The sequence below is a fragment of the Neolamprologus brichardi genome, chromosome 7, assembly GCF_056152115.1.
Source record: "Neolamprologus brichardi isolate AB-2024 chromosome 7, ASM5615211v1, whole genome shotgun sequence".
Classification (NCBI taxonomy): Eukaryota; Metazoa; Chordata; class Actinopteri; order Cichliformes; family Cichlidae; genus Neolamprologus; species Neolamprologus brichardi.
In genome coordinates, this window is record NC_142110.1 from 17,491,205 (window position 1) to 17,517,865 (window position 26,661).

Sequence of the window (26,661 nt, forward strand, 5' to 3'; positions counted from 1 at the left end):
GCCTATATCCAATCACTGAAAACGCTTAGTGGTGAAAATGCGGTGTATTTGAAAAACTGTAGTCGGTGTCGTTCTGTGTCACCTTGTGTGCTCAGCTGAAGTTTGACTGCAGAGCTTCCTAGCTGACAAAAAGTGATCTGCCCCCCAGTGGAAGGATTTGGAATAATAGAGGAGCAACTTAAAAGCCAGCTTCCTGGGATTTGTATTTTCTACAGAAGACAGTGATGAGAAGACAACAGCAGACAAACACCAGCTCAGAGTTTTTAGTTTTATTTAAGGTTCATTTTTCCAGACCTGCAGAGGACAGTTCACTTCCTTTAAGCGCCTCAAATTTGTCGTTTTGTTTATTTTTTCCTTGCAACATCATGTTAAAACCCATTGTATGACTCTGTGTTGGTTTCTCCTGGATGACTTTGTTCATTTTGTGAATACTGTTAAATAGAGAACAGCAGGGGGGGAGGATGGGGATCAGAGAGACAGAGCAAGATCGAGAGAGAAGAGAGCGGTAGAGAGAGCGAACACAGATCAGAATTAAGACTTCAAAAAGAAAAAAAGGTGGTGGTCAGAGAGGTTGATTTCAAATCCTAAAGGCTCCTTAAATCACTACTACAGTACTTGGTATTGTCTTGCGGCACCTTCCTTTGTGACACATGATCAAATACAGTTGTCAAAGTCATGTACAATATTGCATATTTTTCAGCAGTCCTGATGCTCTCCTTCCTATCGCTCAAGCTCCTCTCTCTCTCTCATCTGTCCATTTTAAGGCCTCGTTTAAGCCCTCATGGGTCAAACAAAGGGACCTGTTAACCCCTTTATTACCCTCGTTAGTATTCGACATATCCTCATCCATCTAGTCATTGTCCTTACTAAGTGGTGGCTGTCCATGTTAGGGCTAGCTATTGTAGGTACCACACAGTGGCACTGTGAGTCTAACCCTAGTGCTCAGGATGTGTGCCACGATCTCCCAAAGCCCTGGCTCCCTGCGGTTAGGCGATGCTCTATCCTCTGATACAGAGGTTCAGCAAAATTTTCCCTCCAGCAGGACGGGGCCAATGGGAGTTCCCCTCGACTAGAGAGAATGTGAGCCAAGTGGCCTCTCAAAGCAGGCCATTTGTGTCCTTACCTAACAGGGAGCCCATGCATAGCCTGTGCCCTCAACTCCCCTGTCTCATCTGCATCTTGACCTTTACTAACCAATTCTCAGCTTTTTTTGTTTTTGAGGTTTCGTTTTATTTATTCATTTTTAAACCCACTCAACAAAAAGCTAAGACCAACCCCTCTTCTCTCCAGCCCCCTTCAGACATGCGCTTCTTTTTGTTAATCTTACACATCAGCTAAACGTCTAGATGGTCACTTTTTCTGTATTTCAATCACCGTCTTGTACGGCTAGACCTGACGGCATTTACAAATCAATTTGAAGTTTGATTGCACACAGGCATGTTGGCGGATAGGCACGCACAGGATGATGATTCACTAGGAGGCGTCTCTAAACAGCAATTACATGTACACAATGATATTTTATCTAATCGACTCCTTTTCTCGTTCACAATGTGATTACTACAATCCTCTTTGATGTGATTTGCCTATTTCCAAAGACAGATCTGTCACGATGCCTGTGTGTAAGAAGCAGGGTACGGTAGGAGATGCTGAGAATATTTTTTGCCACCAAAGCAGCCAGTCTTTTCTTTTTTGTCTCCCTTCCCTTATTTATCTGAATAAACATAAATATAAAAGTGACTCAAGTCAGAATGACAACTCCCTTTGAACGAGGTGATGTCACGAATCCCATGTCTGAAAAGGGCTTCCCTCTATCATCTCTCCTTATTCTCGACACAACTGTAAGAATTAACCGTTTCACAGACTCCTGTTAAACTGGGGAGGATGAGGGTCTTTGGGGCAAAGCTTCAAAGAGCAGATTCACAGCTTGGTTCATTCCTCGAAAACTAATCAAGACTTCAACTTTCAAAAACACAAATGCTGTTCATGCTTAATCATTAGTTACTTTTAAAATAAAAAGACCTCACATCAGCTAATTTGTTTATTTGCCAGTTTGTGGAGTTAACTCTCATGTCACCACTGGGTGCTCGATCCTATATTGATTCTTGTGCTCTCCGTTAACAGTAAGCTACATAATGAATCCCATGTTACACCCAGAACTAGGCCTAAGGAGTGGTGATGGCAGCAGACAAAAAGGTACTGATAACTTGTGTGCCACAAACAAAAACAAAATAAAATATCTTCAGAGTGGACAAAAAGGAAGGATGAAGAGAAAAAAGATGAAAGCATGTTTGTTACTTTGTTAATTTTTCATACTCTGCAGATTGGTGTGTATTGCATTGGGAGGGGGAGGGGGAGGGTACAAGATGAGTGGGTATAAAGTGGTAGTGGGGCAATGGATGGGTGTCTGCTGTAGTCTGTGTTCAGTGGCGGTCCACAGCGGCACTCTGTAGCAGCTCTGTGGAGGGCTGTCCTGGGGGTCTGAAGGCGGTCTGGAAGCCTGGGGGAGGGGAGTGGAACTGACTGGCGGGATTGGCTGTGGGAGGGGGAAGGTAGGGAGCCCAGCCGGCGGCGGCTCTGTGGTGAAGAGGGATGTGGGCATCGAGGAGGCTGCTGTGGAGGGGCTGGGGAGTGGGCATCGCTGAGCTGGCGGGGCCGTCCATCTCTGTGAGCGCCTGCAGGGATTTAAGCCAGTGTGGTGGGTTATCGTCCTGGAGGCAGTCTAAACTGTTGCCGGCTGAGGCTGGGATGCCTGCGGGGGGTTATGGAGAGGGAGGACAAGAGATGAGTGATGGCGAAAAAACACCACAACACAAATCTGACATAAAGACAATGATATTTGGGATTTTTGTGATCAGCTGCTTTGTTGAAACATTTAGAGTAGTGCTGTCATTGGTGACTTTACCCATCATTTCTATTCGATATAACAATATATTGCTTATATGACACATCAAAATGGAAAAGTTATGCAACTTTATTTGAAAGGCTTTTCTTAATCATGTAGCTAAGACACTAAATCAGTTTAAAAAACACTTTAAAATGTTTTTTGTCTTTTCTGTTATCAGTCATAATAGCTGGCACACATTTACGCTTTATTCCAAAAAAATGAAATTCTTCATACTTTCATTTTGTCATCCAAAGCTGTAAAAATTTCAGAACTCCAGGGTTAGTCTTGTGTGAGCTTGTCACTCGCGCTCCTCCCTCTGCTCAAAAATGTCATAAATGACCACATTGTGCCAGTTGTTTTTACCCACTTCTACGATAGTGAAAAGGAGGAAGCATTTTGATGCCTGTAAAATATTTATGTTGCTCTTTCCTTGCTATTATTCTGCTAAATACGCTGATGGAATTTCCCAGGATATGTTTGACATTCAAATCAAACGTCATACCAAACTACTCATCCTCACTACCAGACCAGATGGAAAATGACTGCTTACAATTATGACTTGGCGAAAGATAATAACAACTTGATTTCCATTACCACAAAAGACAAAACAAAAAAAGAATCTAATAACTCATCCATGATTTGTATACGCCCAGTTTTAAACTTGCTTAAACGTGTCAGCCTTTATCATGTTAAATATTAAATATCAAGTAATTTCACTAATAGTGCTGATGTTTTTACAGACCAATCTTTTAGGACTAAACAATAATTTCAAACAAACAAAAGCCCAAACCAGTTATTTTGGATTTTTGCTTCATAAAAGATGTGAAATGTTGCTGTGAACTAATTGCCAACCTGTAATAATAGCGGGGTCCATCCAACTGCCTGTGCCGTCCCAGCTCAGGCTGTGCGACATGCCTGCAGGTCCAGCTGGCCCACCAATGTGGTTAACACTGTTGGAGGATGAGGAGGAGGAAGAGGACGAGGAATTTGGGAGGCCCCCAAAGTTGATATTGATGTTGGGCAGAAGAGCCCTGAGACCATCCTGCCACTCTTTCACATTTAAGCCGTCTATAGAGCTGCTGTTTTCTACAAGAGAGAAGTAAACAGACATGTCAGCTCCTCAGGTGTTTTTGTGTTTAAGTACAAAACTGCATCTGCCAGCAAAAAAAAAAAAAAAAATCAATACATGCTAATCAAAACAAGTATCATAATGCCATGCCGCAGCACACATGTGCTGTGAAATTAAATAGCTTGTTGATTCTCTGTTTTAACATGCACTACTGCAATGTGACACAGAAAGGTGCCAAAGTGACCCACGGGTCTGGTACCTGAGATGGGGATCCCTCCCAGCCCTGTGTTGTGCTGAGGCGGCAGATTCAGGTCCAGAAAATTACTGTGTGAGGCAGCACTGGCTGAGTGGTTCAAGTGTGTGAGGTTATTCCGTGTGGGCACGCCCAACCAGGGGTGTCTGGCAGCTGGCTGCTGCTGACTGGCCTGGCTGTTGTGAGTGCTGGGGAAACTGAAGGAGCTGTAGATGGTTCTGTGGTGCTGTGGGACACGTGGGAGGCCACTGGGGAAGTGATGGGAAGCGCTGGGGTTAGGGTTGGAGGGTGGCAGGCTGGGTCCATGGTTGCTCCCCTGGGTGAGGGGCCCTGGGGATGAAGGGCTCTGATCCTGTACTGACAACTCCTTCTCTATCAGGTCGGCCAAAGCCTTGCGAGTCACATCGAAAGGATCAAAGCCTAGGTCGTCATCCTGCTGTTTGCTGGACGAGCCAAAGCCAAAGGCCGCCTGCCAGTCTGTGGAGGACGACACTGGTATTGTGTCTGAAGGGAGAGAAAACACAGAGGTTATAGGAGACACAAAACTTGGACTACCTGATAAACTTAGATGATAAAGATTACACCTGCAATAGTTTTGAAATTTCCTTACATGCAAATTAAACAAACTTCCCCTTTTTATTATAGTCTTATACGTTTGAGCTTGAATAGGTATTAGATACATTAAAATTTAAGTGCAACTTGTGCCTAAGCATTTTCTGCTTATTATTTACATTACCTGCATTAGTTATATTGGCTCAATGTTTAGAAAACAGAACATTTTTCAACAGAAAATTCAGAATACAGCAGATAGAAGTAATCAAAATGATTGACAGCTAGATTAAACATGGTGTTATTCTACCTGATGTGAAGAGGCTCTGTGGTTCAGGGGTCATAGGCCAGTCGGAACTGCCGCGAGGGGAGCTGGGGAAGGGTGGCAGACCAGCAGGGAGGGGGTTTGGATGTCTGAAGTTACTGTTGTCTGAAAAGAGTGACTGGGACTCAGCTGCAGCACCCTCAAAGGGCGAACGGGCTGTGATGTCTGACATGCTGATGGGCACTACCAGGCTGGGCTTAGTTAAACCCGGGGGAGGGGAGGGCGAGTCACTTGTGGGTATCTTTATTTAAAAAGGAAAAAAAAAAACAAGAAAGAAGAAAATGTTTGTGAAGTTGTCCTTATTACTACAGATTCATACTCAGATTTATATTCAAACAAAAGAACCACAGAGGTTGGTTAATGCTGTATTACCTGTTGTAAAGTCTCGCCATTTACCATGCCGATAGACTCTGGAGGTTTGTCACTGGGACTGCAGGTAGAAAATTTATATATAGACAGAAAAAAAGGTCATTGCAAAATTAATACACAATTGCTTTATTCAATAACATGCAAGTCCTTTTCCGGAGGAAAAACCCATGTACCTGTTACTGTCACAGTTAGAGGAGAAGGGGGACAAGGCAGTACGCTGGCCTGGACCTAGCTCTGTTTCTAGCCCATCTGAAGTAATAGCTTCTTGGTCTAGATAGTCTAGCAGTGGAGGGGACTTGCGGTCTTCTGAAAGCCCGTTGGACAGTTTGTTATGCCCTGACAGCGTCGGCCACCCATCTTTACCATTGCTACTGTTGGTTCTGTAACAAAGCAGGACAGAAATGAGCCTCCGCTGCACTGTGAGTAAATAATAAAAATACAACAAATCTAAATATCATTAAAAACCAACCTCTGTGTGGAGTTAGCTTTACTCTTTGACTTTTCTGTTCCACAAGCTGGAGGTTGTAGAAAGCTAGGGTTAATTTTATAGAGGTCTTGGAGGAGTTTTTGCTCATACTCTTGATGTTTTCCTGCCTGAAGAAGCAACATAACATGAGTCAAAAAGGGGCTTTAAACCACAACTGTCTGTCATTGTGGGAAGAGGAAAAAAAAAAGTGTACCTGCATCTCCTCTTTAGTAAAGCTAGCTGCTTCATCCCCCAACTCATGTAGGTACATACAATCAGGTTTGGGACACTGCATACTTTTGAGGAAGTAACTGCAGTATTTTGTTGTGCCTAAAGAAGCCTGCAAAAGAAAGAAATAGAAGAAGAAAATTTTACATAGAAATTCATACTAATTCTTTTCAAAGAATTATTTTCTGTGTAATCTACATTGTTTACAATGACGTTTGTGTTAAACAGCTAGAAGCAGAAAAGAAAATGGAGAATAAAATGAATAATTTTTGTGCACTTTAAAAGACTACTAAAATCACTAAAAATGAACAAAGATCTTTGGGTCAACTTCTCACCTTGAGTGTTCTGCCATCAACAACCACATTGTTCACACACTGTATTGCTCTTAGAGCATCTTCAGAGCGGATGTAAGTAACATAAGCGCTGGCACTAGGCCCCTAAAAAACAAAACAGGTAAATAAACATGCCATTGATGTGGTTGCATACTTTTATGAGCTCACTGTAGCTATGAAAGAGGATTTTCATTATTAAATTGCTGTTTTAACCTAATCCACCCTCCTCACCTGTGAACCTGCGTAAGATGTGCTATTGTTGATGACCACTTTATGGATTTTCCCAAACCTCCCAAAATACTCCGGCCGTTTTAGGACCTGTGGGTAAAACACAACAACACTTGTGACAAAGTGTTGGGAATACTGAACTCTTTCAAACTGAATATTCAACAGAATCACGAATCAGGAGGAAGCTGCAGGTAAAAACATTTAAATATACATAAAGATCATTCTCCAACAAAGTACATTTAAACTTCACTGCATCTGTCAAGCCCAAATCTACAGTGATACAGCCACTTCCTTAGCTGCATCAAACTGAATACCATAAGTTTCAACGCTCCTGTCACAGGTAGCTGAAGTGTAATGTCAGTATTACACTCACCTCTGGGTCAGCGAGTCGCTGCGAGAGCCCCACCACAAACACCAGATTTCTCTGGACCACTCTGACACTGGCCAGATGCTTGCGGTTTTCTGTCACCTTTTGCTTCTTCTCATTCTGTTTCTGCTTCTTTTCATTCTTTATCCTTTGGATCTCCTCCTGTGACAGAGGCTTGTACACAGCAGGGTCCTCTGGATAAGGCTACACAAAAACACAAAGAACTGCGTTACAAACAGAAATATCTCCCATTCAAAGGAAAAAAAATTACTAATTTAAGGCGTGGTTACACACAAGCTACACCTGTGTAATTCTAATTACATGATGTCTCCTCCAACAAGACTGCTGAGCCAGACAAATCATCCTCCTGTTTAATGAGCTTAATGGCATCTACATCCATTTCACCTTTCTGCATGCGGGGCAGAGGCCGTTCTCATCTGTACGGATGCGGTGCCAACAGAAGCGGCAGATCTGGTAGCCACAGGTGCAGGGGAAGAAGTTGACGTCATCAATCTCCAGCGGCTCCATGCACAGTGGGCACTCCATGGGGTCGTCCTTCATTTCAGGGCTGTGGGACATCCTATGGCGCAGCAAGGCTGAGTACTGAAGCGGATCACAGAGCACAGGGCTACCAAAACATAAATGAAGAGTATAAGAGCTCCACTCAGAACTGACTAAATATAGCAAGCAATATATTTACAATTTATTTAGAATGACTGAACTTGTTGTCAGTGCAGATGCTTAACAGCAGAAAGGTATAGCCCTTTTGATTGAACTTCCAACATGACAATATATCAGTGAACACGCCAAAATACTTTTACTTGCATTTTTAAATGCAATTTTTGAATCCCAAACCAGTTACTTAAGATCACCCAGCATTTTAAAACAAAGTTTTTTAATCAAATGACAGCACAAAGTAGAGAAGCACCACTATAATAGCGAAACATTAGTATCAGCCTTGTTGACTACCTGAAGATTTTTAAAACAATCTGGTCAAGATTTTTTGCTTCTTTTGTAAAAAAAGACAAAAAGACAAAAAGAGAGAGGGGGGGGGGGGGGGTATAAATGAAAACAACAACGCACCCACCCCCATCAGCTATAGGCCAAACTGTTATTTCAAACATTGTATCAGCTCAGGATTTCAGTGCTTCCCGAGTACTACAGCTGAAAATCATTGTGCTACACACAGAGCTGTAATATTTAAGTGATACATCAAAGATTAAGAAAAAGGTGTCAACAATTGACACATTTGTGTCTCAATACTATTTCAAACGGTCCTAAATTAATATATCCGACCGTTTTCTTTAGTCCTCAATAACAGTTAAATATATCTGAGTGTGCTACATCGCGCAAAGAGAAACACTCATCGGTAACACCTCTACAGATGACCACGAAAAGGCTTGAATAATAACGGGTCATTCTGGCCTCCACAGATGGAAGATTTGTTGCATTCTGTTGAGGTCTTTTCATTGGGCGGCACTGGTTTTTCTAGCTAGGTCTAAAATAAGCCAAATGGGTGTACGTACCAACCCAATCCTTAAAAAAACAGAACTAATGGTCGCAAAGTGATAATGCGGATGTTGTGGTATCTTTCTTGGGCTGACACGTCATGGTCGACGTTAAAGACAAATACAATAAAATAGGTTTATTTACGAATGAATCGCCTGTTGTTGGCATTTAAACATCAGCCTGTTTTCTACGTGACAACACCGCTGCCAGCAGACGAGCCCATCGAGAGCTCGATAAAAACCTAAAAGACTATAGACATCCAATGCCGGGCAGCATTTTCGCAAATAACCCTACACGTACAGGGCTATCGCCGTTTTGCGTTTTCACTCGCAGACATCCCCACTAAAGTCGTGAACAAATCGTGTTGGCCAAGCTGGTAACTTTAGCTGCTTAGTCTCCTGGATCGTACGTTATGACAGATGTTATTTGACTAACCACGGGCTAAGCTAACATTAGCCGCGAACTGGCAAAAGACGCCGGTCTGATTGAGACCAAGTATTCCGTGACAACTGCGATATTAATCACAAATATAATGCATGTGGACATGAGACGTTCCCCAATATTGACGTTCGTAGTTTAAAAAAAACGTATGACATAACGTTTTGGTGCCCCCCTATATAAAAAGTGACAGCTTGCTTAAGCTAACCCGTAGTTAGCAGGCTACATTATCAGAGTGTACGAGGGTTTGGAGTTGAGCTGACGACGAGGCCTTACATAAGCTAACACTGAACTGGGAACAAGTTGTTGGCACTATAAACAACTGTCATTGCTCAAACGACATTAAGATTAGCTGGGCAGAAATTCATGAAGAGTGAGAAAACTTTACAGTCAGTCAGTAAAATCGCAACAGACATAATTGCCCTTCATTTATTGAGGCAGAATGGAAGCTGGCTAGCTCAGCTAGCAGCTTGGCTAACGTTAGCGTTACTTACCCTGTCCGTATTTAGCTTAGGATTCCTCTCCAAGGGAGTCACACTAAATTGGGCGGGGACTGCGAGCCAATGTATCTGAAATGTCAAAATATCTATAGAGGGTCACGTAAGACACCAGCAGTTGTGTTGTTCTGTTGTAATTAAAAGGCTATAAAGATGTTTTGCCCCTTTCTTTTCTTGGTATTGTGGAGACAATTTACGCTCAAACCACCATCTTAGCTAGCATTATAGTTGGGAGGAGGGAGTGGGGCAAGTATTCAGTGCCACTGAGTCTGCGCAGATGGGCTGATGCTTTCAGGGAGATGTAGTTTTTACATTTTCCCATCGTTCCATTACGTTCAAGAGGAATGTAGTTCCCACTGCAACGCACTTACGAAGAAATTTAGTTATTATTTTCTAAATTCAAAATGCATATATTTTAAATCAGCCGTCATTACTATGTTAGTTATATTCAACTTTTTACATATTATTCATTTGCACTACACATCTATCTATCTATCTATCTATCTATCTATCTATCTATCTATCTATCTATCTATCTATCTATCTATCTATCTATCTGTGTCTTCTTTTGCACTGAGATAACTGCAACTCAATTTCGTTGTTCAATGTTTGTTTCACTCCTACAATGTCATTAAAGATTCTGATTCTGATTATTTAAGCTTTTTTTTTAACAGATTTTATTTAATATATAGTTGCTGTGACACAAAAATATAAAGAAATATCTTACCCATCCAATATTATAGAATCTTGTTTTTATATGTTATTGTGTAAACATAATTAAAACATAAAAAGAAAATATTTATATAAAAACACTGGTTCATAATAACTTGCTTTCCGTCTGTCCTTAATGTAATGTTTTTTATAGATTATTTTGTATTTAGTGCCTTTCACAAAATCATCATAGTAATTATTCAACTGCAAACCACTGACTGTGTCATTCTTTAGAAATCAAAGCACCAGAAAGCCCTTGAATTCATAATTTTTATAATCTGTTTATTGAATTTGGTTATCATATGGCTGTATAAAATTAACAAAGCTGCTTGATATATTTTGCAAGATACAATTATTACAGAACATTAATAATCAAGGAAAATTAGAATTCAATGTTTTTTTCTTTTGTTCTTCATAGTTTCCTCGGTCACAATTCCATAAGAATATTAAAAAGCTAACACAATTTTTTATTATTTTTTAATCAATCCACACAAGGCTTGGTTTGGGCCAGGTCTGAGTGTGGACTTTGTTGGGGTTTACAGCATCTAAAGTGAGCATTGGAGCGATGGGGTGCGGGGATGCCAGAGATGTCCTTGCAGCCAAGAGTCCCATCCGAACACAGCTGTCTGTGTCTTTCCCCAGGAGAATCCCTGCCATTAAGGCACCTGCAAGACTGGAAACAAAGGGGAGATGAGAGTCTTTTGTTTGAGTGTTTCACCCTCATTTTGTGACTCAGTGAAAGGTTGCCAGTGAGATAGGGAGAGAAAGAGGTCATGGAAATTGAAAAGTGGAAAAACTGCAGCAGAAGAAACAAAGGAAATGAAAGTCAAATAAGAACAAGATGTATGAAGTAGGTCAAGCAAATTTTTAGCACCTATCTCCAGCTCCCGACACATTCATTATCTCCTCTGGGGTCACAGCAAGTGCTGGATAGTGGAGACCACAAAGCTGCCTCTTCTGCAAACAGAAGCAGGAAAAAAGCCATTTTCACCACTACTGTCAGAGCAAATCGTTACAGGCTGGCATGAAGACCATCCTTACCCTCTTCTGTTTTCTTAGCTGCAAGTTGACTGTGCCTTCATCATACTCTCCACACAGCAACACACCATTAGCCCCTAGAGTCACCACCAGGCAGTGAAGGTGCTCCAGAAGAGGGCGCGAGAGAGCCACAGCAACACTGAGCGTCTCGTCGAGTGTGCTCGGCAGCACTGCCGCAATACAAAACCACATCCTCAACTTCCGTCAGAGTATTTGCATTTTTGACAAGAGCTCTAACATCAATAGCAGAGGGTGTGAGTTTGTTTTTTGATGGCTTTCGCTGATAAAAGAGGAGTAACATAGTTTACCTTCAGGTGTTTTGACACCCAGTGTTTTATTCATGGTGCACAGCTCTGCCAGGTTTGGAGATGAATAGGACAAAGACTTCCAGGCATCTGAAAGGAAAGGCTTACAAGCCTTTTCTGAGTCGGTCGGTTCATACCAAACTGCGATACGCATGGAAATCTTAGTGTTACAATCAATAAAAGCACATTTTTGAGATTTTTTTAGAATCATGTCTTTCCATTGGTTACCATTTATGTTGCGCTTTTCAGCAAAACAACAAACATAGTTGATGGTTGAGGTGGGAATGTTACCATCGAGACACACGAGTGTGGCTGATGAAAGTTGCGTCTTGAATTGTGACACCTACAAAAAATTATTCAGTGACAGAATATTGAAATGGTAAGTACAGCGTATTTAGCATTTTGTAAAACCAGAGGTTCTTCACAGGGGCTCAGGGAAAACAATAGCAAAATGTAAATCAATCATTTCATAAATTTAATAAATCAGTCAGCAAATTGAGAAAATATACCTGTCCAAAACTGTCCAAAACCCAAATACACTAACCAAGCATTTTATTAGGTACATCTTGCTACGGGGTTGGGCCCACCTGCATTCAGAACTGCCTTAATTCATAAATTCAACAGCTGATGAAGATTTGTTGGCTGTACATAATGAGAAGCTTTTGCTTCTCCACATCACAAAGGTGCTCTATTGGACTGAGAACTGGTGACTGTGGAGGTCATTTGAGTAGAGTGAATTCACTGTCATGTTCAAGAAACCAGTTTGAGATAATTTGAGCTTTGTGACACGGCGTGGCGACCTGCTGGAAGAAGCTGAGAAAATATCTTAGCAGCCTGAGCCATTGATACAAGGCAGGCACGTGCAGAGGTGGGGGGGGGGGGCTAGAGGGGCTTGAGCACCCGCCCCTTTCCTGATGGGTGCCCAAAGTGCCCTTTTGTTAGGCAACTTTTTGAAAAATATTATTATTATTTTTTTAATGTGTGTGTGCGTGCGGAGTCCTGTCTGTGCCCCTCAACAATAATATTTAACTATTAATCAAGTTTTGCTAAATAAAAGGATCTGGCTTGCATCAGTCACATGATCACATTTAACCAATGATCGCTCTTGACGGCAGAACGCGCTGGTTACGAGCCGGGAACGAGCTCACAAAGAGCACGCGCATTTTTTGCGGTCCGGAGCTGTAGGAGAAACACAAGTTAACTCAGAGATAAAGACAGATGCGACAAAACCAGTAAGTAGGTGTACAGCGTACACTGTAGTGTATAGCACACAGGAGTATTAGCTTATTACGTACATGTTGGTAAGTTGTCTTGTTGCAACTGACGAACTGAAACAAACGAGCTGCTGTGTGTGCAACAGCGTGACAAACATTACCTGTCCTTTTATTAACTGCACAAGTAGTGCTGGTCACAGCTGCTGGCTACCTGTGTAAGACTGTCATGGGTCTGTAGCTCTGTCCACCGTTTTAGGGAACATATTTAAAGTAAGTTTCCGGGCTTTTCCTGCCTTTCTGGAGGGATTATATTTCACTAAAAACGATCTAATATGCATGTCCACATAATTATGCATTATTATAATTATAATATATTAAAAAACACACGCTGTATTTTAAAGAACATCCATTAAGAAGCAGATTATATTAGATTTATCTTTTAAATAAGACAAAATTTGGATTTTACAGCAGTAAAATTATTGTATCTCTACAGTTTAAAAATGTAATAAGCTTTGCCCCTGCACAGAGTGGATAGTGAAACAAATGGAATAATCATAATGACATTATTTCATATTTATTACTTCCCCCTCCTCATTGCTTTATTATTGTAGCTCTAGTAATAAATAATAATGTAAGGATTCTGGATCAGCACCATGATGCCCATAGTGTATACAGTATTCTGAAGAAGGTCTAAAATGTCACTGTGTGTGCGTGCATGTGTGTGTTTTATTTAGATGGATTTTTAAAAAAAAATATTACTCATGATATAACATTGTCCAGACATGCCTGGTAAGGACATGAGGAGGAAACAGTAGGAGCTGTGTGAGGCTACTAAAGGCAGTGCTATAACATTTTTCTGTCATCATTTTATTATAGATTAAGTGCAAGAGTTGTTAGGTGTGGATAATTAAATTATAGTTTATAGCAATAGCAAGTTGTGCCTTGTTCTCAGATAGACAGCAAGTGGAGAGTGATATATGAAATGATGGGATGGAAGGAAGAAGAGAAGCAAAGAGTGATTCACAGGCAGAGCCTAAATTATTTCTCACAGTTTTTTGTTGCCTTATGGTTCCAAGCGCTGTCACCAATCTTTGCATTTTTTTATTATCTCATGATACTTGTTTAATCAGCTACCATCTCTCCTATGGACTTTTTAATGTCTACAGTCTCAGATCAACACAGCCCTGCCCTCCAACACTATCAGCAGCAGGAGCAGCAGAAACCCCTCAATAGCTACATTGTACCCATCAGGTAAAACATCGGCTACGTTTGCTTTGCGTTGTTGCCCATATTAGATTCTTGATGAATGTGTGTTGCTGTTATTCAGCCTGGTTCAATGTGCCCCTTTTTAACTTTGAGCACCCGCCCCTTTAAACCTCTCTGCACGGCCCTGATACAAGGCATGGTCATTCAGTGGTTTGATGTTGCTTATTTCAAATGCTGGCCCCAAATCACCACCAGAAATCGAGACTTATCAGACCAAGCAATGTTTTTCCAATCCCCTGCTGTCCAATTTAAGTGAGCCTGTGCAAACGTTAGCTTCAGTTTCCTGTTCTTAGCTGATAGGACTGGAGCCTGGTGTGGTCGTCTGCTGCTCCATACTATTCAGAGATGCTCTTCTGCATACATTGGCTGTAACCACTGATTATTTGTGTTACTATAGCCTTTGTGACCCACACAAATATGTGGTCAAAATTGTGAATCAAGTCTTGTTAAATATGTAGGCAATCATGGATGCTTTACTTTGTTTACTGGTATGATAAGGTTCAAGAAGTCCTCCAAGTTTTTTGTTGCAAATGAATGCATATCACTTTGGACAGTAGATGGCAGTAGAGTACCTTAGGACAGAGTTGTGCACATAGTTCTGGCAAGACTGACCAGGCCAACTGCAGCGTGTTTCCTCTGCACTATTTCTCCTGTTTTACAGGGCAGTAATGTGCTCAGCCAAGTATACAGTTCCTGTATATACAGTTCCTGTATACTTGGGTAACTTTGCCTCTCTTGCAAGTGTTTTTGTGTACCATGTCTGTAAAACGTTCTTAGTTGGGGTTTGAGGTCATCTTAAAATTTATGTTTTAATCATGTCAGAAGCTAGCTTGTCTGAAAACATACAAAGCCAGAAAGCTAATATGAGTATTGCCACCACAAATGTTAGCAAGTACATTAGAAATGAATGTGGAGTTCTTCCATAATAAGACACAAACACAGTGCAGTTCTGTTTTTGTCTTAATAAATGTCCTTACCTTTAGATCCTTTATCATATGTAATTTTTTTTAATTTGTGTACGTTTATCGCGAGAGTTACGTTCTAAACATAACCGGCAATAGGTGAAATTTGTTTTGCCTAATGCGCCTTATAATCCGGTGTGCCTTATGCGTAATGTCTACCTTACTTTAGCATGTCCAGAAGTCCAACTTTTTGTGCGGTAGGATCTTCCTCTGCCTTTTGGGTGCTACCACAGGTGGCTTTGGCAATGCAAAACGTTTCGTCGACATTGTTGTGTTTGTTGGGGAGAAATCTTACAAACATACAGTACTGCACTTCAGAGTCACACTGCTAGCGATCGAAGATTTATGTAAATTTGACAAGCTCAACGCATTCTGTACTGTACAGGAGACACGGCACCAAGGAGACTGACAATGGTCTACAGCCGATCAGGTCGCAGAACACAATGCGCTGTAAAGCAGACAAAGCAGCGAGGCCGCAAAAGGTGAACCGCGTTATAGCGAGGGACCACTGTACATAAAACTGGTGTCAAAATTTGTGTTTGAATATGCTTCACAATATTGTAATAGAAACAAAGACAGAGTAATGGCACTCAAAGTCATCTATAAGAAAATGTATTTGGCTAACCTTTTGACTCTTGAGATTAAAAATGTCTTTTGCAAGACAAAACTAGAAACTGTAGCCATCATCATCATCATCATAATCTGACACCATACAGCAAGAAGAGTTTGGGTGTGAATCTCCTGACTTGCTCAACCCTTCTTTGGGGGGTTTCCATGTTCCCTTTGACCCTGTGTGGTCTCACTCTGGTTGCTCTGGCTACCTCTCACAGTTAAGTTAATTGGAGGCTCTAAGTAGTCAATGTATGTGAGGTAGATAAAATGCATAGAACAGAGTGTTGTGCTAATTTGTGCATTAAAAAAAAGAAGTATAACGTGTGTGAAAAAAAGCTTTTTAAAGTGTCTTTCAGGGGCAAAGTCTTCATCTGTTTAAAGTAGATCTGTCACATTTGACTGAGGATTCTATATGTGCAGTTTTCATCCCTTTGTGCTTTATGTCTCTTAGCATGAACAGTGTCTGATGTCACTTACATGGTGCTCTGTGATTTGCTGATGAATATCCATGTCTCCCAAACCGAGACTCAGCTCTCCACTCTCAGTGATGACAGCACAGTAGGTTGCAGTGCTGTGCTCTTTGAGCCTGGCCACACCACTTGTGTTCTTACAAAAAGTTGAAGAGAAAAAAACAAATATATTATTTTCATCTTTAAATAAGATTTTAGCCGTGCATGGTATTGACTAAACACCAGTGTTCACATACCATATGTTTGCAGTAGTTTAACACTGCATCACTGTTTGAATCAGCTCCAGTAGCTGAAATGAACAGGGTTTCTTGGCCTAATCTGCTTAGAGAGTCTTTAAGGAAACAGAGAAACAGAGAACAGAGAAATCACGCACGAAACTCACGAAACTATGTTCATGATGTAAAACATAATCAGATAAAAAAAAAAAAACCAACCAGCGATGTTTCTTCCTACACCACCAAATGATTGACAGACACTTCCTGGGTTAGTTTGTCCAAACTGAAAGAGATAACGGGAGTTCTCAGAAGTCAGTCTGCTTCACCTCCTCTGCACTATTGTGGCTGATTCCATGTCGTAAATGAAGCTTACTTTAAGTGCTTTTGTTTTTCCCTTGGCGATAAAATCAACATTTATTCCTCCTATCACGACCTGCAACAGAATAGTCATTGCATGCACTGTTATGTATGACTGTTTGATTTTCACTATTTTAGAATTTGAAAAAAAATATTTGTTTATACTCACAATATTGGAATCTGAATTGGATGGAAATTTTGACGCTTTTGGAGAAGTTTGACGTTTTAATCCTCTGTCATTCATCTGCTTTGACAGAGCGCAGGCTATTTGACTGCCAACTTTTGCATTGTTATGAATGAGAGCAATGTCTTGAAACAGGACACGTTAAGGACACATTAGTTCTCATACACTGTAGGCCAAAAATCTCCAACAGTAACATTGTCATGCCACTCTCTCTCTTTTTTTCACCAAAGTGTTTGATACAATCATGTTTACTGCATAATTTTTTGATGAGTCAGACTTTTGAAAGGATACTGGCCTGAAGGGACTTCCCTTGAGTCAGGGCACTGACTTTTTGAAGAATGAATGGCGTCACATCTTTTCCCATGACACCTTCAGCCCTTGAGAGTTCAAAGAGAGAACAGAAAATGATGCTAATACTGATATCAGTGACATTAATCAGTGACTTTATGATACCTGGTGCATCAGGTATCATAAAGTGGCCACATTTCTAATCCAAAGTTGGCTCCGGAGAGAAAATTGAAAACAGATTTTCTGTACCTTGCCTCTGCCACTGCAACTTTTATGGCATTTTCAATCTGCTGTCCAGATGCTGCGTGCTCCTCTGGGATGGGCACAGCTAACAGGACACCACTTTGGAGTCCCAGGGACAACGAGCTTGCTGAGTGACCAAACAAAACCCCAATACAATAAAATAAATATCATACAAAAAATAACAACCCAAAGCTGCTGTACAGTGAGTGCCTAACATTCTATTTGCTAAAATGTGACGTAAAATGAGACAGTAACTAGTACTGAATTTTAACCTGTGAGTGCTCTATCAGTGTTTATTAAGGCATAAAATTGTGATATACCAATAAGTTTTGCAGCCTCCTCAGGGTTGGAGACGTGGCATGCAGACCTGAATCCACTTTGTGGAGAGAAGAAGGCTGGAAAGTTCTTTGACTGTCCATAAGTGGCTACACAGACACCCTGTGTCTCCTGTTTATAGAGAGAATCGATTGTATATACATTTTAGATGAATTCATACAGGTTAAGGATTATAATACACTGATTACTAATACATATTTGCTCTTCATACTGAAATATGCACCACTTTATTGAGCCTGCCAGAATGGGGGGCGGGGGTGTAAAAATTTCTTACAAGGAACTCCAGTGTGCGACCGATGTCCAGAATGGACTTGACCCCAGCAGAGACGACAGCGATGGGAGTCCTACCAAGTTCTGTGAGATCCGCACTGATATCCAGACCTGGGAGATTATTAATCTAATCAGAGAAACTATTTTAAGCTTTTACTTAAATACAGTTTTCACATAAAGATACTTTATGTGAAATGAGTTATCTAACTCCTTCACGTTTACATAAAATCTCAGGACAGTAAGCAACCTTACTGTTGTGACATCCTTCCACATTTAGACCTTAAACAACTGTAACCAGATGTGTCTTTACTTTACCAACCGTGTCCACAGCACCATCTTTGTTCCTTCCTTTGTGGCAAAATTAACAGAAGTGTAAAATTTGCCCACCTGACAACATATTTTGTTTACTCCAAGCACAGCTCTTTGTGAAATGATATGAAAATATGTAAAAGGTATTTTTCAAAAATGTGGGACTCAGCTCACTGTTCTCTCCATCTCTGTGAACTCCTCCAATACCCCCAGTGACAAAAACAGGAATCCCAGCTCTGTGTGCTGCTATCATGGTGGCTGACACTGTTGTTCCTCCAGAGAGTCCCTGAGAAAAGAACATACATCTAACAAGTGGATGACACTCTGGCAGTATTTCATTTAGAGTGTGATCAAAGTGTCGAAGACTCACTTTGCTAATGACGTAGGGCAGATCACGCCGTGACACTTTCTGGGAGATCTTGCTCTGGGCGAGGTGGTCAAGCTCCTCGGACGACAGTCCAACATGGACTTCCCCACTGATGACGCCAACCGTGGCGGGAGTGGCTCCTTCAGCTCGTACAATAGCCTCCACCTCCTTGGCTGTCCTGTATAACACTCCAACTCATCATTTAATCTTAAAACAAATATTACCTTCTGGTACCCAAGTTTGTTGGTAATTGAAGGTCATTTTTGGTACCTCAGGTTATGTGGGTAAGGCATGCCGTGTGTGATAATTGTGCTTTCAAGGGCAACCACGGGTTTGTTTTCTGCCATTGCCTGTGACACAGATGGGTGAATTCTGAGGAGGCAATCTGAAAGAAGAGGTAATCATCATTATTTCCATAAACTGGTTATAAACTGTGCTAACATTATAGCTTTTAATGTCAGTGATACAGTGCATTTACCCTTTTTGAGCATTGTCCTCTGGCATGTTGTTATTTCTCTTCTTAGTACAAGAGCAGAGACTTGCCTCAGTATCCTCATTTTGTTTGGGTCAACTCTGAGAGCATGAATGATTTTAGTGTCAATAAAGTTGTATCAGGTGATCTTCTTCTTCTGATCAACTTGCGTGAATCAAGATGGCTGGTGCTTTTTAGTTAGATAGTTAAAATGACATTTGTACTACAGAGCTGCACAAAAGTCGTTAGCCACCTATCATTTTTTAAAAAAATATTTTACATGTATGAAGCCAGATTCTCTTTAGTTTGTTAAGGTCAAACATAAAAAAAAACATTAAAAAAGGACCTAATTCAAGGGTTGAACCAGTGTTAGCAAAGAAATAATTGTAAATTATATCTTTGGGCACATTGTTACTATCAATGTGCTTTACTCTCACAAAAACACATAAATTATACCAATTTCTTTAGTTGAATATACAATAAATGTCTAAGAAAACAGTTTGACTGGCATAAAGTTGTATATTTGCCCAAAAATGTTGCCATGAAGCAGTTTTCATAGCACAATGCTTTGACATGCCATCCCTGCCACACTAAATCATCATCAGTTCACATATCATGCAAACAGGTCAGCAGAGGAGCCCATCAGTATCACCCTTTACATCGCCCTGCACTTGGAGAAATCCATCTCATATTGCTCTTTCTGGACTTCAGTTAAGTCTTTAACACCATTTTACCAACCAGTCTAACTGTGTAGCTTGGGCCTGAACTTGGACATCTGTAGCTGGATTTTTGATTTCTAGTATCAGGTTAGTAAAGCACACAACCTCAATCATCACTCTGAACACTGGTCTTGATGCGTGTGCAATCATCCAGACAAGGAAATCCCTGAAAAATTGATTCCCATTGTTAATAAGTGGTTCTGATTCCGGTCATTATGCAAATGTACTGTTTCCCAAGAATGTGTGACGAACCCTCTCCTGTATGTTCTCTTCCCCAATGATTGTCAACCCATCCATGTGACAAACTCCATCATAAAGTGAGAGATGCTTCTGGCCCTTCATTTGATCCATCTACTGTTTGCAGAAGCCTCATTAGAAATGGTCACAGTGAAAGGGTGGCTGTCAAGGAGCCGTTTTAAAGGCAGGGAAACAGTGAGGAAGGCTGAAGTACGCCAGATTACAAAAAACTTGGACTGCAAATAAGTGGCAAAAACCTTATGGAGTGATGGCTACAGTTTCTAGTTCTAAACATCATTAGTATGTTCAGAGACAGGTACAACAGTGAGTTTCTACAGCCATCTATAGAATACAATAGAAACTCTGTCATGGTTTGGAGCTGCATTTAAGCCAGTTGGGAATCTTGGCAAAGTTGAAAGTGGAAAGCGTCTGTTTGGCACTGGCTTCATTTCTCAGCATTTAACACATTGACAATGCAGTAAAAGCATACTTGGATAGAAAAACACAGCTGAAAACTATATGTCATGGACTGGACTCCCCTGAGCTCAGACCTCAGCATTATTGAAACAGTGTGGGATCATCTTGACAGATAACAGAAAAAAAGTCAGCAAGACTGTTGCACAATACTGAAAATATTTAATGTCAACTTATCGAAACAAGAAAGAGATTACAAGAGAAAGCTGCTTCAAAGTTGAGAAAGACACGTTCTTGCTGCTGAATCAAGCGTTACACACACTGCATTTAGCTGAGATTTCATGGTTCTTCAACACAAAATGCAAACAGTGACATTAAAAAGGGACTACAGAAAAAATCAAACTCTAATTTTTTGTGTCTATAAATTAAAAGCAATAAACTTTACCTTGTGTTTTTGAAGGAAAAATTGTTTAGCCTCCCAAATTTATTCTACCCTACAGTGTGTTTTCTGCCAAAGCAGGGCACAGTGCCTGCACAGTCATTGTGAGACATTCTGTGTACCAGAAAGTTGGGATAAATTCCCAGCACCCTGACCCAATTTTTTGGGGGGGCACTGACACTAGCACACTGTGAGCATTCCAGCATAGTAATGTGAAAGACTCCCTTTAATCCAAAAGAAAGTAAAGAAATACTGCTGAGAGAGTTAGAAAAAAAACACATAATACTTAAAACTGAATACATTTAGAGACCTGTCTTGATCAAAAACATTCAAAATGAGAAAAAGGTCTAATATATAGAAAAAAGTTTGGGTCTTACCTTCTCCACTGCAACAAAAATGCTACAAACTTTGCCCACAAGGTTGAACTTTGACCCTGTTAACACTGTTTACACAGCCCACAAGCATCAACAGCACATTTCAATAGTTTAACCTTCTCTGTTACTGTCTCCTGGCAAATCAAATCAATGCAAAACCACACAGAACAAAGAGCAAGCAGATCATGCACAATATAGTACAACACACAGTAAATAAGAATATTTTTAAATAAATGTACAAAAATGTCCTTGTAAAAATACAGTTTTTATGGTTTGTAGTGGAATGATACATGTATCACTTTGTTTCTGTTCTCCCGTGTACATATAAAGACATGGTTATCACAAGTATGAGAAGGTCTTGATGCTATTCTATTTAACTTGTTAAATGAACTACATTGTGGTACAGTGGTTAGCACTAAAAGGTCGCAGCATGAAGATTCAGTAGGAAGGCCCTTTCGTGTGAACCTTGCATGCTCTGCCTGTGCCTGTGTGGGTGTCCTCTGGGTGCTTTTTTTTTGTACTATAGCCTAAATACACTCTTGCTGGATTAACTGGTGATACTAACTTGGTCATAGATGTAAATATAAGAGTTTGTGGTTGTCAGTTTCTCCGCGTTGTCACCATGATGGACTGGAACGTAGGAGTATTCACAATCAATAAGTTGCCCTACTTTAGTCATCTAAACTTAACTTAGTTTTTCTAAGACAATGAGATTCCATCATTTTTTTAAGTTCTGAGAACTAGTTACATTTCACAGTGTACCTGCCTTGCAGTCAGTGTTAGCTGGGATAGGCTCCAGTCCCTCTGCCACCCTAAGTTGGATACGAGGTTATGAAAATGGATAGAAGGACGGTCACGAGTTCTGAACAATTAGTGGGTGGAAGTGCACTGAAGAGAACATTTGAAGATTTTCTGACAGATAAAGTTTTGTTTCATCTGCGGTGAAGTCATCATTTGTCTGCACGTGATGACTGATAACTTGCACTGGGTGAAGAACATAATCTGTTTTAAAGTTTGGGTATATGGGAGGGTTTTTATAGATTTCATATGAAGTCTCCTCAAACTCCAATTCTGAGCTTTCCAGTAGCTCCTCTTCAAACCAGCGTGGATGCTTCAGCTGGTATGCACGGAAAGCCTCTATAGCATCATGCAAGGCTCTACCTGAAGGACACAGATGGTAAGTGTCTTCTGAAAGCCCTTCAACTTGCTTCACATTGCCTGGTTCATGTTTTTCTAAGTCCAGGATTCTGAAAAAGACCTCCTCAAACTGTTTCATCAGCTTGTATCGTACTGTAATGTTGAAAGGCGAAGGAACGTCTTCTTCTGAAGAAACGCCATCAAAGTAAGCCACAATGTACTTTTTGAACGATGCAGATCGGATAAAATGAGGAACCAAGAGGCTGAGGGACGGTGTGAGCATGTCACCTACAGATGAGCAAGCGTCTTCTCTCATGAAAACCTGTTTGTCACCACACATGGCTCTCCACTTGGCTTGTACGCCTCGTGAGCACAGGATTAGTATCTTAGCAGAGGATTTCTCAATTTGCTCTTTGTGCCAGTCCAACCACTGGATCTTTCCAAGCACTCCCAGTCTACTGGAATCCAGCAAATCCAGGACCACCTCCGTACCACATTTGTTCATCAGGAAGGCACAAAGCTTGAGAACAATATTTTTGTATAAAGGGTGATCGAGGGAGTGGATGATGAGGACGCTCTTTCTCTCTTTGACTTGCAAAACTTGTGGTTGGTCTCTGGCAGTGGGTGAAGATGTGTCCAAAGGATCTGAGAAATAAAGAAAATCGCAAATTAACTATTTATCTATTCAAGCTTCTGTTTAATACAGTGCATGTTTATAAGAAGACAAACCTTTATGAGATGCTCTCCAGAGCAAACAAGCCAGACAAATACTAATTAACAGCAGTCCAACGGCGGCCTTTATAAGATAAGTCCTTGTTGGATAATCTAAAAAGAAAGAAACTCATACTTACATACTTTGAAATAATTTTTTATATAACTAAACATACATAAAATGAATTACAACATAACTATAGGTTAATGTAAGACTTCTGATACCTACAATATGATTGGTAAAAATTGCACTTACACTGGCAGTAATCAATTGTTTTCTTGGGGCTCCAACAATTATTTTGGCATTGCCTAAAGAATGGTTGGACCTTCAAGACAAGCAGAGTAAAATGAGCTCATGACATATTATCTCTATATGAAAAATTATTTCACTAACTGTTAAGATTGGTACACTAAGTTAACTCACCATTACTGATATTTCACACAGCCTGAGTTGCCACCGCTCAAACTCAAATGTCACGTTCACAGTCGTTGCGTTTTCCTTGTTATTTACGGGGAATTAAAAGAAAACAAAGTCATGTCACGATTACTCCTGTCATGACTGATATAAAAAGGTGGCGAGTTTAAGTAGAACTACCTTTGAGACATTCTTTGAGCAAAGGATGCCACTGTTCAGGATGGAAACTCTGTATTTCTCTGAATACTGTGAAGCCTTAAATGTTACAACAATGGACAACATTTTGATGTTACCATTAGTCAACACTTCAGTCCGCATGCTATGATCCCACAGGCTGCCTGAAATGAAAGACGAAGAATAAGAACATGTTTCAGTGTTCTGGGTCTAAATGAATACTGAAATATTTAAAATTCAAGAGAAGCAAAGAATGTGAAATTTACCGTTTTCCAGACACATTCGAACCTGTTGGATTGTTTTGTCATCACATCCTGGGAATCGTAGTAGATGATGTAAGAAGGGAACCAGGACATATTAAAGTCAAACATGAAAGTTACAGCTGCAAAAGTGATTCAGACTACAGAAGAATCAGCAGTGAGCCTGTTGATTTCTTATTATTGATTATTATTATAATTACTGTTATTATAATTACTGTTTCATTGATTCTTGTTCTTCTTACTGTTTGATGGTATTGATTGCAACATTTTGTGGCTGTAACTTCCACATTAGCTCATATTGTGCTTACACCTGGATTAAAATCAGCTACAGTTCTGTGAGAAAACCGAGTACTCCCTTATTGCATCCTTATAATTTAAGATGGTAGGCAGCAGCCGGGTAATGCTGATCAAATGCATTTGATTAACTGACCATCAGCAAGCGTGACAACGTCTATAAAAGTATATATTTTGGCATCTTGCTTGTTTGCAACATTTAGATGTTCCATAATCTTCCCAGCAGTCGATGCCCTAGGAAATTCAGCAAAAGGTCAAATGCTCAATGCTTAGAGAAAACCCAAGAGCTATATCTCACACTCAGCAGGCCTCAGTTAGTCTGTTAAATGTTAAAGTACATAATGGCACATTTAGAAAAAACAGGACTGAACTAGTGCGCCCTGTTTGGAAAGCCTCTTTTTTCTAAAAAGAACACAGCAACACAGCTTAGGCTTGTAAAGTTGCATTTGAAAAAAACCCCACAAGACTTCTGGAACAATGACCTTCAGACAGATGTTTTGTTCATAATGCAGAGCGTCATGTTTGCACAACATATCAGCACAAACACTTCACACTGACTGTAAAAAAATGGTGCTTGTTTTGCAGACACAGGACGTGGGCACCTTGCAGTCACTGAGTCAAACATGAACTCCTCTGTATGTCAAAGTACTCTAGAGTCAAACATGAGGCCATCTGCCAGAACTTGGCTCAAAGTTAATCATCCAATAGGACAATGCAGCTAATCTATAACATAATGGGTGAAAAAGGAAGTAATCAACGGGTTGCAATGGCCCAGTCAAAGTGCAAACCTCAACCAAAGCTCAATGATCTGCAGCTGCAACTCCTGTCCACAAACCACACAGCAACAGTAAGCAGGTTTCATCCTTTAAATGATTACAATTACCAAACATCTTAAAAAATTGACTGGCGTGGACAAGTATTATGTGACATGTGAGTCTGAAAAAGGTCTTCATCTCCAGTTCATCTAGATCTGGTGGTAACTTACCTGGAATGGCAATTGACTTCCCTTTCCTCTTATCTCCATTCTCAGGTTCTGGCAAATTAAAAACAGTCACCATGTATGTGTGGCCGAAATCTACCTCAACTTCATCCAAAGATAATGTCCACTAATAAAGAAAAAAGAAAAAAATCATGCATATTTAAACTTCTCATTGAATGTGTAATAGTTAAGTAAAGGTTATGGAATCAATTATTTCTCCTACCTTATGGTATTGGTTGTGCAATTCTGTATTGTGTTTAAATGTGTAACTTAATTGCACACAAAGACTTTGATTTGTAGTTTGATCCACAATATTAATTTGAGACCCCTTAAGCTCCCATATGGATGCTGTGAACAGAAAAAGTGGTATATTTGTTGCCATTTTTAATATTTCATTTTCTATTCGCCTTTAAATGAAGCACTAATAGGTTTTCATTTTTCTTTTGACATATTCAAAAAATGTGAACTACAGTAAATATATTAATATTAGCTTTACTTACAGTCAATATGTATTTTCCACGTCACATTCAAAACAGGAACAAGCTCATGTTTGCCCTTCCAGAGTTTCAAATCCACCAAATCTGGGCCGGTAGGAGCTTCTCTATTAGGTACTTTCTGTTCATCTGAGCAGTTATCTGACATTGAGGGATTTCTATATTATGATGCTAAAATATATTTCACTGATGTGTGCAGTGGTGGAATATATAGCATATTTACTCTCCTTTACCTTAAGTATAATTTTAAAATACATACATTTTACTTCCTCATAGTTTTCTTCCTTTCAAAAAATAGTTTACGTTCTACTGTGCAACATTTTATGGATGATTTTTAGATAAGATTCTATTAAGCCTTGACAATAATTAACAAGATAAAAGGTAATAATGTAAATGTACAGCAAAGAAAGCCATCTTTCCACCATTTATTTAAGTAGCATGTATTTTACTGCTTGGCATACCAGTAATATGATGCTTTCAGCACTTTATTCAATTTTATTATTCAACTATATATGGTTGAACTCTTCCTCATTTATACAGCAGTATGTCAACTTTATTCAACTGGTTTGATAGATAATATACTTACTAATTGTGCAGTTGTTAAGGCCCTGCAAAGATAAGACAAAAAAATGCAAAAACAAACAGGATAAGTTCATGAAGATTATAAATCCCCAACCTCTAACCTTAATCAGACTGCTTAAATTGTTATGTAGCATAAAATTCTCACTGGCTTTTTGCAGTCCAGACGGTTGTCCAGCATCCTAAGACCAGACGAGTTTGTGAGTCCAGCACTCAAACAGAAACAGAAAAAAAGAAAGTGGCTCATGCTGGTGTAGATCCTGATCCTGTAGCTCAATTTGGAAAAGCTTTAAAAGCAATGG

At 40.1% G+C, this 26,661-nt stretch overlaps 3 protein-coding genes across 6 annotated transcripts; all 3 read right to left on the reverse strand.

The window, feature by feature from the left end:
- Positions 1-254: 254 nt before the first annotated feature.
- Positions 255-9,757, reverse strand: cnot4a (CCR4-NOT transcription complex, subunit 4a). Of its 2 annotated transcripts, none has more exons than XM_006782550.3 (13): positions 9,512-9,757; positions 7,476-7,698; positions 7,077-7,274; positions 6,707-6,793; positions 6,479-6,580; positions 6,130-6,255; positions 5,919-6,043; positions 5,623-5,829; positions 5,453-5,510; positions 5,066-5,321; positions 4,213-4,710; positions 3,737-3,970; positions 255-2,749 (listed from the first exon to the last, which is right to left on the reverse strand). In XM_006782550.3, the coding sequence occupies exons 2-13, from the start codon at positions 7,647-7,649 to the stop codon at positions 2,421-2,423; spliced, it is 2,394 nt and encodes a 797-aa protein (XP_006782613.1). In that variant the 5' UTR covers positions 7,650-7,698; positions 9,512-9,757; the 3' UTR covers positions 255-2,420. The 2 variants fall into 2 exon arrangements, with proteins under 2 accessions (XP_006782613.1, XP_006782614.1); XM_006782551.3 differs by lacking the exon at positions 9,512-9,757 and adding an exon at positions 8,597-8,780.
- A 768-nt stretch (positions 9,758-10,525) lies between these two features.
- On the reverse strand, positions 10,526-21,506 carry zgc:136858 (uncharacterized). Of its 3 annotated transcripts, none has more exons than XM_035916167.2 (19): positions 21,320-21,502; positions 19,140-19,234; positions 18,932-19,046; positions 18,665-18,839; positions 18,469-18,580; positions 17,990-18,096; positions 17,700-17,826; positions 17,386-17,506; positions 17,140-17,225; positions 16,834-16,973; positions 16,681-16,740; positions 16,527-16,590; positions 16,329-16,423; positions 16,100-16,228; positions 11,797-11,911; positions 11,572-11,709; positions 11,267-11,433; positions 11,100-11,182; positions 10,526-10,898 (listed from the first exon to the last, which is right to left on the reverse strand). In XM_035916167.2, the coding sequence occupies exons 2-19, from the start codon at positions 19,216-19,218 to the stop codon at positions 10,703-10,705; spliced, it is 2,109 nt and encodes a 702-aa protein (XP_035772060.2). In that variant the 5' UTR covers positions 19,219-19,234; positions 21,320-21,502; the 3' UTR covers positions 10,526-10,702. The 3 variants fall into 3 exon arrangements, with proteins under 3 accessions (XP_035772060.2, XP_087699361.1, XP_087699362.1); XM_087843235.1 differs by lacking the exon at positions 21,320-21,502 and adding an exon at positions 20,949-21,278; XM_087843236.1 differs by lacking the exons at positions 11,267-11,433; positions 11,572-11,709; positions 11,797-11,911 and having other exon boundaries at positions 21,320-21,506.
- Positions 21,507-21,728: 222 nt separating this feature from the next.
- On the reverse strand, positions 21,729-26,606 carry LOC118455427 (interleukin-17 receptor A). The gene is made up of 11 exons (XM_035914387.2): positions 26,508-26,606; positions 26,367-26,388; positions 25,787-25,921; positions 25,510-25,634; positions 25,293-25,413; positions 24,020-24,067; positions 23,760-23,917; positions 23,589-23,663; positions 23,421-23,490; positions 23,183-23,278; positions 21,729-23,098 (listed from the first exon to the last, which is right to left on the reverse strand). The coding sequence occupies exons 1-11, from the start codon at positions 26,604-26,606 to the stop codon at positions 22,170-22,172; spliced, it is 1,878 nt and encodes a 625-aa protein (XP_035770280.1). The 3' UTR covers positions 21,729-22,169.
- Positions 26,607-26,661: the final 55 nt, after the last annotated feature.